The 14,422-nt window shown below is 37.7% G+C and overlaps 1 protein-coding gene across 10 annotated transcripts in view; it reads right to left on the reverse strand.

Moving 5' to 3' along the window:
- Positions 1-14,422, reverse strand: part of LOC5571133 (interference hedgehog) — a 302,494-nt gene that overhangs the window by 17,892 nt on the left and 270,180 nt on the right. For 8 of the 10 annotated variants that reach the window (XR_002501910.1, XM_021852050.1, XM_021852047.1 and 5 more), the window contains 3 exons: positions 1,363-1,866; positions 939-1,303; positions 55-878 (listed from right to left, as the gene is read on the reverse strand). Coding sequence is in view for 9 of the 10 variants with exons in the window: in XM_021852050.1 (XP_021707742.1) it covers positions 55-878; positions 939-1,303; positions 1,363-1,851 (1,678 nt within the window). In the remaining variant the exon portion in view is untranslated. Of the gene's footprint in view, positions 1-54; positions 879-938; positions 1,304-1,362; positions 1,867-1,942; positions 2,147-2,170; positions 2,444-14,422 lie in introns of those variants that run through there. The other 2 variants (XM_021852049.1, XM_021852048.1) reach the window with 2 other exon arrangements.

The following is a 14,422-nucleotide window of genomic DNA, read 5'->3' on the forward strand; positions in this document are numbered from 1 at the left end:
CTACTTAACCTGGAAGACAATACACTAGCTTTCTTGAAAACCACGTATACTTACGATGTTTGTGTTTCTTTCCTCCCTTGGGGCGCTTTCCGTTGTGTTCGTTCCCTTTGGGACCGGTTGGTACCGATCCGAGGGGAGCCGTTTCCACTCCGCCGGGAATCTGCTTCGGATTGACCTGCAGCAAGTTGCTTTCGCTCACTTCGCCGACTTCGTTCTTTGCAAAGCACTGCACGATTCCGGCGTGTTTCTTCTCCACTGCTTTGATGAACAGCTTCGATCCGTTGGACTTGATCAGCCGATCCCACTTGGTGTAGTCGCCATTGATCATCCAGTAGATGTCCGGCGTTGGGGAACCCTTGGCGATGCATTCCAGTTCGAGACTTTCGCTCTCATTGGTTAGGGTTGATCGAGGCGGTTCGATGATTTTCGGGGCTTCCAGGACTGTGAGCTTGACGGTGTGGATGAGGGAGGGTTCAATGCCGTTCTCCAACCGGCAAACGTACTCGCCTTGATCGTCTGAGGTGACATCGGTGATCTGGAGACCGTAAGGGAGTACTTGGGACCGATCGGTGAGCGATTGACCGTCTCGCCGGAACCAGGATGCCCTGGGGATAGGAAGGGCAACTCCAGGACATTCGAGTAGGGCGGTAGCCCCGGGAGTTACCGAGACGTTTTGCGGTTTGTAGATTGCCTTTGGAGGCGATCGAGGTGTGGATTCGACGAGGATGGTGGTCTTCTGGGGCATTTTGAGCTCGTTTCCGGTGATGGAGTTGATGGCGGAGCAGCGATACGTGCCGGAATCTTGCGGGGTGATTTGTGAGAGAATCAAGCCTCCAGTCGGGAGCTGCGGAACATTCGTGGGGATGGCCATCTCGTCTCTGAGGTTGGAAAGAGAAGTGGTTATGTGGAGGGTTGTATGAACTTACTTAGAAACTTACTTGTAGTAGCTCCATATAGCTGGTGGATTGGACACCACCTCGCCGCACTTGATGATAATACTATTTCCTGGGGAAATTTTGAGATGCTGCTGCTGGATCGGGGACATTACCCGTCGCATAACCGAAGGGACTCGATCGGTTCTAGCGTTATGCGGCGTATCACTCAGACTACTGCTGCTCCGCAGCGATCCGTAGTTGCTGCTAATACTGGATTCCAGGCTGATCGAGGCCAGAGTTAGCCTCGCGGGAATCGACGCAATCACCGAGGCCCCAAACCATGCCACGCACTGATACTCACCGATCGTTTTCGAGTTGACATATACGTGCAGCTTGGAGTTGCCTTCGATGGTTGTGACGTTGTGACCCTGTGAAGAAGTTAACGGTTGATCAACTGATCGTATTACAGAACTTAGTTATAACTTACATTCCTATTCAAATAAACATAGTCGTCCCGGCTGCCAGCAGCGTCCTGAGGTCGAAACCTCCACTCCAGTCGTTCCGGGATCAGGTTCAGCTCGCACTCGAACAACACTTCATCGCCGGCCGGTGCCGTCGTCGATTCCGGCGATCGGATCATATAAACTCCTAAACTCTTTGTACTACCGCTATTACTGCTACTGCTACCACTACTACTACTGCTGCTGCTTTCGGCCCCGGGAAGGGAAACCGAAGAATGATGTGAAGAGTGCGGCATGGCCTTGACCACTGCCAGCAGCGGACAACTTATCACTACTAGGGCTGCAAGCAGCAAGGAACAATGGCTGGCCATCGAGATCGCAGCAGGCCTTCGTCGAAAGTAGTGCCTTCGATGAGGTGCGGTACCATGACAACCCTCACTACCCTCGGTTACGCGACCGGCCTTGTGCGTCGCCATTGTTTCACTGAGACGATCTTCGATACTCGTTCCGAACATTTTCGATCACATTACCTGTAAGGGAGAGAGAGGGATAACAAGGAAACTTCATGAAATCTCGATAAGAACGAAGAAAACGGCAGCGACCAACATTCCGAGAATTCCATTGCGAGATTTTGCGATCGACATGCACGCAAATCCCGTGGACACGCCAAGTAGGCTGCGTCGTATCAAAACATGTCGTCTAGTCCATGGCCTGCTGCGCTCAGTTCAATACTTGCACGCAAGGCCTATTTATCCTATTTATTGGCACACGAAAACCAACTCCTCTCGGTCCCCATGTCCAACCAGGGAACAGGTAGCGTATGCAGAGAGCTACCTGATGCTTCCCCATTGATTTATATCGCTGGTTTCGTGTCGTGCTTGTAGTAGTCTTCAAAGGGTCCCGCTCGAAATCGCTCGCGGTGGCTAGAACTTGTCAAAATCTTTATCAGAGAGGAGTTCCAGCTGGAGGAGACGTACGGCGAGGACCCCATTGCGCAGATGGGAATGATTTAAACATACACCATAATATGCTAATTATAAAACCGAAGAAGGCGACGGGAATGGAAGTTGTTGGCTTACTGCGATCGACGACTTGGATCGCGCGACAAGTGGATAATACAATAATAAAGCACACACAAAGTAGGCATATGTAGTAGGGTGGCCCATTGAGATCGACCTTCCAAGTTCTTAAGTTATACTCCCCCAAATTTGTTCAGTTGGACCCTCATTTGAGCCCCATATACTCAAATTCAGCTGACCAATTTATTTGAACTACTCTCGTTGTGACAACATGTCTACTGTATGGTTTCAAATAAAGAGGTTTTGGTTGATGTGGGAATAGTATCAGTTGAGTTTTGAAAGCATTAGGATAAATCTTCCATTTTGGAAGTATGAAGAAAAACTATCCTAACTTCTTTTCAATCTACTACAGATAACACGCAGGCTTCGTCCTTTGGCGGAGAGGCCTGTGTCATCCATAAACAAAGATTTTTGACATCCCTGAGGTAAGTCAGGTAAGTCAGATGTGAAAATGTTGTACTACATTGGTCCCAAAATTCTGCCTTGAGATACAACAGCCCATACGGGATGTCTTTCAGACTTGGAGTTCTGATAATTAACCTGAAGTGTACGATTTGACAGATAACTTTGCAACAAAGTTTTTTTTTGTATAATTTTAGATAATTTCCTAAAAAAAACGGGATCCCACTTAGAAATTTTGTTTTTAAAATTTTTATTTACCATTTTTTAATGTTTTTTTATGTCTTTTTGGAAATTCTGCCGTATGATTTTCAAACAATTCTGGGACACCCTAATATATAGTTTTGGGTGAGGATCAGAAGACGCCCGAGGAAAATGATAATCAGAAACATGATCATTTCGCGGCGAGCAGGCAAAATATAGATTCCCCCCTCGCAAGCCCAGAGGTTTAGGAGCGCGTGTAGTGCGTGTGGATATTCTTCGCCGGTAGTTGAACCTGTTCAAAGATGACGACGACGCCACGAAAGGGGTTTTGGGAGGAACTTGTTTATGGTAATCTGGACGTTTAGCACACGATCTAGCCAGTGAGACAATAATGATTCGAACTCGGCGAGGAGGGTTTGGCTAATCCCGTGATAAATTGTGAGGAATTATGGCGTATCGTGGGACGGCGAAACGGGGCATAGTGCAAAGTGTTGTTTTCTATGGGGAGATTTTAGATAAGATGTGAAAAAATACTAATATTCATTCGAACTGATTTGATATAGGGTAGGTGTACCAGTTATGGCCATAGTGGTTCCCTATTTGGCCATATGTGAAGTTTTGATAAGTATCACATTTTAAATCTTTTTGAATGCTTTAGCATCAAGATATATCTTAAATCTAACTTCTACAAAACATACAAATTTTCAAAATTTGAAGACATTAAAGTAATCACGTATGGCGAAATAGGGAACCACTATGTCCATAACTGGTACACCTACCCTATTAGGAAATTGATGGATTCTGGATGGTTGAATTTTCACAAGTAATTGTAAGAAACAATTTTAAAACTCTACAGGTCTGCAGGCAATGTGACATAATATTACAGAACATGGGACTGCAGATTTTGCTATTCTAGCAGAATCCCACCAAAAAAATGAAGTTTCACACGAATATGGTCGTTTTTTGGAGGTTATCAATATCAATAATTGTTAGAAATTGGCTGGAAAATTCGATAATTTATATTTTTTATTTTTAATAAAGGCTAGTTCTTCGAAAGCATTATCAATCAGAAGCCTGATGGAAAACATCAAGTTAGTTTTGGAACAACAATTTTACAGATATTATGAAATCATTTTTCCCGTATATTTTTAAAGAAAAATATTTTAAACTAGTGGTCCCGGAAAACTTCGTCTTGCCATCAAGTAGGCTGTTGAAACATGTCATGGAACCTCCCATACAATATGACAGCTCAGTTCACGCTCGTTTTTCCGACTTTCCCGGTGAATATCCTGGAATTTTTATACACACAAACACGTCGGAACACTTGACGAACAAAACGGAATTATAATCATTCAAATCCGTTGATCCGTTTGGATGCCATTTCGTGACATACAAACACCATTCCATTTTTATTTATATAGATTTGTTGGGAACTGATGTGAGTAGATTATTTTGGTTAAAAGTACGTCCTGACGGAAGTGCTAATATAGTATTAATATGAAAAATAACTTACACCTTCATAGAGTTACTTAATAAGTCCTCACGTCACATTTAAATCACAACAGAAACACAATTGTTCTATTTTTAGAAGACCTATCGAAGTACATTGACAATTATCAAAATTGGCAACACTGCTGTAATGAAATCGATTTTATTTTCCACATATTATTTTCATAATATGTTATTCTGAGATTACCAATTGAAAAATTCGGAGAAAACCGTTTACAATTTGCTGTAGATCGATAAATTTGCGTACATGATTTTAAAAGTATGAGACTTTTTAGTAAAAGTACCATAAACAGTAAAATTTATACTTAAAACTGTGGTTTAAACTCACGATTTAGTTTTCGTTTATACAAATATAATTTCTTTAGTAATCCATACTAGTTTTTAATACGCTTTTTACTTTTCTCTTTTGCTGGGAGTGAAAGGATGGTGAATCAGCAAATTTGACCATAAAAGGGTAAATCACTGCACAAGACTGGAGAATCTGACAACAGTTCGCGTTAAAAATCAAACGAATTACTTGCTGGATGGTGGTGATCAATGGGATAAATTTTCAACGCAGAGCACTGTTTAGTTCTCAAGTCTTGTGCTCTTGAAAATTTGAGGTTTGGCTTCGTTCTATAATCATCTAATGTTAGAGAATGGTGGAATATAATTGATTTTTTTAAAGCTATACCTTTAGTAGAAAAGCAAAGGATACAAACATAGGGGAACATGGTCCAATTCGGACCTAGTAACAGTTTTTTGACTATATCTTTTCAGTACGATGAACGGCATGAAAAGTTTTATGTTTTCTTGAAAGCCTATTTTAGCGCGCGCACTTTTCTCTCAGAGAGTTTTGTGATATCTCCTACCAGGACATGGCTAGACATGGTTCAGGGACAAAATGTCGAAAGCCAAAACGTCGAATGCCAAAATGTCGAATGCCAAAACGTCGAATCCCAAAACGTCGAAAGGGACAAAACGTCGAAAGCAGTCATTTTGGATAACTAGTGTTGCTAAGGAAAAAACGGTTGCGATGCGGATGGCGTTGGAAACAGCTAAGTTTACAATTTCCGTCGCAGTATGCATGGATTTTTTTTTCAGAAAAATGTCACTCTTACATCCATTTCAGACGAGGACAGAAGAACTTTGTGAAGCAAATTGAATTTGAAGTACAGAAGTGACCAAATCAACCAAGTCAACCATGATGTTGAGTGTATAGGTTCGTGGGTTAAGTTGTATTTTCAGCAACGGATTCCGCAGATCCCCCCGTTATGTGAATAATCATGTTCCTTTTCTTTCCCTATGAACATCCTTTTTCAACTCTACTTCTAGTCTTTTCCTTCCGATAAAAGCGTTCAACGGTTACATTCTGTGGTGATCTATCATTATCGCAGTAACCCTTGTTAAGTAGAAGTTTATTATCTGCCAAGTTGTCAAGCACTACAGTCAGGATATTCCACATTGGCATCTCTTTTTCTTTCAATAAATATTTTTGTATATTCATGGCTTTTTTTTAGAGATTTAGAATTGCATTAGATTATTGAAACTCAAGAAACTTTTTCTGAGTGGAACTGAAACGAACATATCGCCTCAATATTAGGCCATACCGAAATCTCTGAAAAGTTTAATATCTCTTGTATTTTTTATTCCAGGACGATACCAATGTAGATGTTTTGTACATAACTCCGAAACCAGTACTAACCACTATGTCAATATACCAGTGATCACTGAACTGTCGTACGCGTTATATTCAGAGATCATTGAGGTGGCTTACATGGCAAGTAACGCTGAGGACCACTGCAGTAGACATTACATTTTCACAATCTGCTATTTTGGCTGGAGATGACCTTCTCGACCTTCTCGAGCAAACTTGACAGATCGAATCTGTCACTTTAACTATTCCCTTCTAAGGGCAAAATTTCACATCTTGACCAAAACCTTCGCTTTGGCAGCTCCCTTCTAAGGCGAGCATTTCAACTTCCGCCGGACCCTACAGATCGAATCTGTTGCTTCGGCAACTCGTATTGAAACAAGTTTTAGTTCCTCCGGACCCAACGGATCGTATCCGTTGCTACGGCAGCTCCCTTCTAAGGCGAGCACTTATTTTTCCACCGGACCCGACAGTTCGAAACTGTCGCTGTGGTTGCTCCCTTCTAAGGCGAGCATTTGCATTTCTTCATGTTCCCATTATAGGCGAACATTTCTGTTTGTACAGCCTGACCCGACGGATCGCATCCGCCGCTAAGGCAACTTCCCTTTTGAGGCGAAGTTTTTCATTGATTACGTACCTACTAGTAAGTAGTCATCAGTTCAAAACATCCAAGAACATGTTGTTCCTTTTTTTTCTTGCAGTTTTCGGTTCTTGGGTCATTATTCTTCTTTCTTTCTAGTTTTTCTAGTTCTTGGATCACAATTCTCCGGAAAACGCTTTAGACTACTGTTAGAACGCTTCACATATTCGTATTCCTCGCAAAATATTTTGATTTTGATTTTTTAAGGCTGTTGTAGTCGAGTTTGGGTTCTCTCGTCGCCAATGTGGAATATCCTGACTGTAGTGCTTGACAACTTGGCAGATAATAAACTTCTACTTAACAAGGGTTACTGCGATAATGATAGATCACCACACATTCAATAAAACTTCTTTATTTTAGTGAAACGAGGCGCGCGAATTGCATGTCTATCGATTGGATTCTTACTGAATAATCTGTTGCTGTTGTTCAAACTGATCAGTTTCGTCTATCTTCGAGTTCTGTAAATGTGACATCATGCTACTTTAGTGTTTGTAGTTCATGTTGTTTAGTATATAAATGATATTACCAAACATGATAATTTCAATAACTTAATTTCATTTGAATGTTTAACTTTTCCAATGTGTTGTAAACTAATTACTAACAACTAACACATAATTTTAAACAATTAGTAAATTCTTTATTCTTTAAAAACTTACTCATTCTTTTGTCGAATAAGTACAACTGAATTATCTGTTCAGAAACTGCTTATTATTTTCCAAAACATGATTATCTTTTCTGAAACTTTGGGATCACATATATAGAAGTCAGGATCTCCAGCAAGTTTCCTATATGAACTATTGACTTAAGTTTAGACGTTGTTTTTTTTTTGGTGTAGAGAATTTATACAGTTTTATAATTTAAGCGATAGTGAGACAGTACCAAAATAGAAAGAACAATACAAGTATCAATTGAAAAAATAATGAAAATCGAATACGATGTAGTTAATTTAATTAGAGTTAATTGATATTTTTAAACACGCTAAATGTTTGACTAATATTAACACTTTGATGAGACACTCTAACACATGTTTTGTAACTTGATGATTTAAACTTGGATATTGTTTAAATCATCAATTTCAACAATTTCGCCAAGTCTTGGTAATTTTCAATTTGACTTTTTGATATACCATCCAATACCAACTAAAAATTACGGTACCACGGTAATAACATTGGAAAAAAAATTGTCACTGCCTTAACTGTTCGAAACACTGTTTAATTTTTGCATCTCACGTCACATTTTATCGATTTTCTTCATATTCGTTCATATCCTTGTTTAGATAGATGTTTTGTCAGACATTCGCTTTTTTGTCTGTTCCATGTTTTATCCCTCCGACGTTTTTTTCTTTCGACGTTTTGGCATTCGACGTTTTGGCATTCGACGTTTTGGCATTCGACATTTTGGCATTCGTCGTTTTGGCCCTTCGACGTTTTGTCCCTTCGACGTTTTGTCCTTTCGACGTTTTGGCATTCGACGTTTTGTCACCCAACCGGCTAGACATGTTTGAACAAAATTCTCCAAAAGGTCCGAGTTGGACCAACCCTGTTCCAATTCGGACCCCTCGTGTTTCAATTCCCCATATTTTATCGTTTTGTGCTATGGGAGTTAAAAATGTAAGTCCGATTTGTTTGGTATTGAAGCTTGTTGAACTTCTTCGATAAGCGCAAGCATAAAAAATAAACTCAATGCGTGAAAAATTCTAATTTGGCTCGAGTCAAAACTAGCTCAAGTAAAACGTGGGTGAAATCCGAAACTGGTTCAAAATTGAGTACAGTGAACTTTCCCTAACTCGGTTTTAAACTGACCGTCGTGTATGGGAGATATCGATATAGAGGAAACATTTTTTTTTAATTTTGGAGCTTTTTGTTATTTGGGAAAAATACATTGAAGAAAACCATGTTTGCTTAGAATATAGTAACATTTCAACATATTGAAACATGGCATGAAAATATCGGATTGAATAGGTGAATTTGTTCGGGAAACTGAAAGAGACAGCATCGAGTCTCGAGACATCAAGTTGGAGAAGTATTGACATACAGTGCTGTTCTGAATAATAGCAGCGCATGTCGATTTTCATACAAAATGCTCAACTTTGACATGCTGTAGTTTTGTTCCCTTTCAAGCAATCGAGCTGAAATTTTCTCCACAGAACTACAAATATGATCAATTTTGATGGAAAATTTAGCAATCAATAACCCCGGATTTTCCCGGAATCAAAATTTTTCTTGCAACGCGTAATATTAATTTTTTATAGGTCACGAGCATCCGATGAACTGTTTGTCGTAACATATTGCGATCAATGCGGATTAATTTAAAATTCACGGATAAACTTTCTTACATAACATGGCCGAGAGACTTTTAGATTGAAAACAACAGTGTTTAAAGAAGAACATCCCAAATGTAAGCAATTATTTACTTCTCTCCAAGCGATAATAGCTGCCAACAGATGTTGACAGATGACAGAAATTGAAACGATTTACGACTTATTCGTCCTTCTGTGGGATCGGTTTACTTCGATCCATCGAATCGTACTAAATAAATTATTTCAAAGTTCTAGTAATCACAAGTTTTAACTTCCAATAAATATGCAAAGTAGTAGAAAAGCCAAATCATCAATTGAAATCGTCATACCACTTCAGAGACGTCTACGGTAATTGCTCATTACCAATTTTCATATATATGAATAGAAAAAACTAATTTAAAAGAGCCTCGAAAGTAAGAACTCTTGGATGGTAAAATTTGATTCATTTCGTGAGAAATGTTTCCCATACAAAGTAGAGTGTCCGCAATTTGAAGCTGTCCTTAATATGAATCGAAACGGTACTTTATGTACTTTCCCCAGGTGTATTTAGAGTTGAACCAGATATATATGGGAAAAACCCTGAGTAAGTTCCTTACCCATGAATTGAAGCTCTAGATCGGTTGGTCCTCGCTTCCTAGAAAAGACGCATCTGATAGAAGGCCTTTCGTTTCAACTCATTTGTCAAGCCGATGGAGAATCATTTTCTCTATCAGCTTGCGAATACAGGTCAATATCGCTACGAGTTATGATCCGCCGCGAGTTTTCCAGGCTTTTGGGTGGCAATAATCCTCACTTGTGTACAATCATCCGGTATAATGTTGCCTTCAAGAATACGTTGAATAAGCACCTCTTGGCGGCGTCTGGGGTTTAAACTTAATTCTATCCTGAGAGAGAGGACAGCTAGCTCCCAAAAGTCAAGGGAACCTGTCACCAACTGTCACTGGAAAACCGGCACATTCGAAGGGCATAGCGTGCAAAACCGTCAAAATTCAAGTAAACGTAATTAAAATTTCTAGGTGTTTTTCGATAATTTTTTGTATCCATTTCGCCATTTTCTTGTGGACATATCCGAACAATTGCTTGTGCAGTGTTTGTCCATGTTCAAGATGATTCAAGCACATACCTAGAATCAATATAGAATTGAATTGGAGTTCTCCACTGAAACCATCGTAGAGACCACTGTGGACACTGAGACTTTTGTGAAGACATCCATGGACACCTCTACACCTCTTCAAATGCCCATATTTTTATTCTTTTCATTCAGTTTAATTATAAGAAGAGTTGAAGATCTGTGCGATAAAATCCTCAACAAATTACTGATTATGTCAAAGATCTATATTAGGGTGCAAATGAAAATCGATTTTTCGAATTTCAAAAAATGGTAGTGCTCAAAAGTTTTGTCTCCTCGAAAAAAGTCCCCATGCAAAATTTGAGCTCAATCGGACTTCATTAAGTGGACCCCCAAAGCGGTCAAAGTTTGGCTTTTTTGACCCATGAAAAATCCGAAATCGATTTTTTTTTTGATGCCAGATGTCTTAGAAATGCATGAATCGTCGAGATCTCTTGTTATTTGGATTTTTTTTTTTTTTTTGAAAAAATCGACCTTTTGGGGCTTAGTAAATTTTTGAGATGGGGGAGTGAATTGAATTTGAAATGAACGATTTGAATTCAATTGCTGAGAAATTCAAGGCAATAGTATTGAAACGTATCCTATATCATTGTTGACCACTGAAAGCATATTATATGTGATATTTCATTAGGATGGTTCATTTACTTTCCATTGGAGTGGTCCTTTTTGTTAAAAAATAAAAAAAATAAGAAAATTGAATTTTAATTGAATATTGAAGACACTAGTATTGGAACATCTCTCACATTATCGTAAGCCATTTTCTACATTTAATATGTGGTATTTTATTAGGGTGGTTCACTTATTTTCCATTAGTGTGGGCCTTTCTGTCGAAAAATCAGAATTTGATAAATTCTGAAGGAAATTCCAGTGGAAATTTCAAAAGAAATTCAAGAGAAAATTCCGAATGAAATTCCAGACAAAATTTCTCAGGAAATTCCAGAGGAAATTTCGCAGGAAATTCTTGAGGAAATTCCGAAGGAAATTCCAGAGAAAATTCGAAAGGAAATTCCAGAGAATATCCCGAAAGAAATTCCAGAGGAAATTCCAAAGAAAATTCCAGAGATAATTTCAAAGAAATTCTAGGGGAAATACGGAAGGAAATTCCAAAGGAAATTCTGAAGGAACTTCCAGAGGAAATTCCGAAGGAAATTCCAGAGGAAATTCCGAAGGAGATTCCAGAGGAAATTCCGAAGGAAATTCCAGAGGATATACCGAAGGAAATTCCAGAGAAAATTCCGAAAGAAATACTGAAGGAAATTCCAGAGGAAACGAAAATTATAGAGGAACTTCCGAAGAAAATTCAATGATAAATTATAATAGAAACTCTGCACAAAATTCCGAAGGAAATTCCATATGAAATTAAGAAGGAAATTCCATAGGAAACTCAGAAGGAAATTCCTCAGAAAATTCCAAAGGAAATTCCATATGAAATTCCGAATTTGATCCTAAGAGAAATTCCGAAGGGAGCTGCAAAAGAAATTCCATAGAAAATTCCGAATGAAGTTCCAAAGGAAACGCCGAAGAAAATTTTGAAGAACTGAAGAAGGAAATTCCGAAAGTAATTCTAAAGAAATCCAAAATAACTTCCTGAAGCATCTTACTGAAAGAAATTCATGAAGAAATTCCAAAGAAAATTCTGAAGTAAATAAGATATGAAGTTCCGAAGAATACAAAGGAATTTTAAAGGATACTCCTAAGAAAATTCCGAAAAAAGAATTCGAAGGAAATTTCAGAGTAAATTCCGAGAAAATTCAACGGAAATTCCGATGAAAATTACGTAGAACAGTCCAAAGGAAAATTCCGTAAAAATTCCAATCAAAACTTCTGAATAAAATTCCGAAATCTCCATAGGAAGTTCTAAAGGTTATTCCAAAGGAAATTCCGAGGAAACTCTATAACTTCAAACGAAATTCCGAAAGAAATTTCAAAGAAAATTTTGAAGGAAGTAATAAAGGTATTCCGAGGGAAATTCTGAAGAAAATTTGATAAGTAGCCTCAAAGAAAACTGCAAAGGAATTTTAAAGGATACTCCTAAGGAAATTTCGACGGAAATTCCAAAGTTGATTCCGAAGGAAACTAAAAAAAATCCAACGGAATTTCCGAAGCGAATTTCAGAGGAAATTCTGACGAAAATTGCGTAGAAAATTCCAAAGGAAATTCCGAAAAAAAATCCAAAGAGAATTCCGAAGAAAATTCGGTGGAAAATTCCAATGAAAAATTCCAAAGGAAATTTCGAAAACTCCATAGGAAATTCCATAAAAAAATTCAAAGCAAATTCCGAATGAAATTCAAAAAGGAATTTCTAAGGAAATTTCGAAGAAAAAATCACAGCTCCAAAAGAAATTCCAAAGGAAACTTCGATGGAAACTTTCAAAATATAAGGGAAATGCCGAAAATAAAATAAAATTAAAACTGAATTAAATTCTAAACGAAATTCTGAAGCACATTCCAAAGGACATTCCGACGACAATTCTGAAAAATATCCGAAACATATTCAAAAGGGAATTACTAAGGAAATTCCAAAGAAAATTCCATAGCAAATTCCAATGAAAAAAGGAAGTTAAAAGGAACTTTCGTAGAAAATTTCTAAGGAATTTTCTATGGAATATCCAAAGCAAATTTGTAAGGAAATTCTCAAGAAAACTCTGTAGAAATTCCAAAGAAAATTGTAAAGGAAATTTTTAAGAATATTCCGAACTAAATTTCATAGGTCCAAAAGAAATCCCAAATGAAATTCCGAAGAAAGCTCCAAAGAAAATTTCGAAGGAAATTTCGAAGGAAATTCCAAAGTAAATTCCAATGCTTCGAAAGATATTCCAAATAATATTTCGAATACAATTCTGAAGGTAGCTCCAAAGATAATTACACAGGTAGTTCTGAAACAAACTCTAGAAAAAATTCGGAAGGAAACTTCAAAGAAAATCCCAAAGCAAATTTCGAAGGAAACTCAAAAAGAAACTCCGAAGTAAATTTCGAAGAAAATTCCAATGAAAAGTTCAGAATGAAATTCCAAAGGACACTTCATAGGAAATTTCGAAGGAAATTCCACAGAAAATTCAAAAGGGCACTTCTAAAGATACCAAAGAAAATTCCACAGGATATTCCGAAGAAAATTCAGGATAAATTTCCAATTTTGATGAAAATTCCGTAGAAAATTTCATAGGAAATTTCGTAGAAAAGTCCAATGAAAATTTTTAAAAGGAGTTTCGAAGGAAATTCCGATTAAAATTCCAAAGGAAATTCCAAAGAAAATTCCGTTGAAAACTCCAACGAAAAAATCCATATGAAATTCCGACGAAATTTCTATAAGGAACTTTGTTACATCTTTGAAGAATAAACGAGAACTGTTTGTTAAAACTGGAATTGCCTATGTTGTCACAACCGAATCGCGTGTACTATAGCAAACAGAAGGCAACGTACTTTTGGTTCGGGAATGAAGGAGCCCAAGGCTGAGAATCTCTTTTGAAAATATAAACTAAACACTTTTGTTGCCTTCATCGTCGCCCATCAAGCTATTATCATAATTTGAATACGTCAAAAATTGTTTCATTCCTTTTTTATCTGTATTTTGAATATGGCAGTTAGAGTTGTGCTTCACTAAATTCACTGATTATTGTTATTGGAACGTTTTATTTTAACTATTCAAAAGAAAACCTCTAATGAAAATATCTTAACGAAGAGTTGCATGCCAATGAAGAATCATGATTCAAAACTATACAAACAAAGTTGATTTTTTAGATCTGTTGAGATTTATTTACAAATTAAATGATCACCCTTATGCAAAACTGAGGACAATAGCCCCAATGAAATATCACATATTATATGTTTACAGTGGCCTACGATGACATAGGAGTTGTTTAATTACTCTTATATTTTCTATTCCATTCAAATTCTCAATTTTTTTTTAAAGGACCACCGTAATGGAATATAAGTGAGCCACCCTAATAAAATATCACGAATGTAATGAAGGAAATGCCCTACGATGATGAAAGAGGTGATAAAATACTATTGTTTTTAATATCCCATTCAAATTATGATTTTTCGATAGAAAGGCCCACCGTAATGGAAAATAAGTGAACCACCCTAATAAAATACCGCATATTAAATGTAGAAAATGGCTTACGATAATGTGAGAGATGTTCCAATACTATTGTCTTCAATATTCAATTAAAATTCTATTTTTTATTTTTTTTT

This window comes from Aedes aegypti, chromosome 3, assembly GCF_002204515.2.
Source record: "Aedes aegypti strain LVP_AGWG chromosome 3, AaegL5.0 Primary Assembly, whole genome shotgun sequence".
Classification (NCBI taxonomy): domain Eukaryota; kingdom Metazoa; phylum Arthropoda; class Insecta; order Diptera; family Culicidae; genus Aedes; species Aedes aegypti.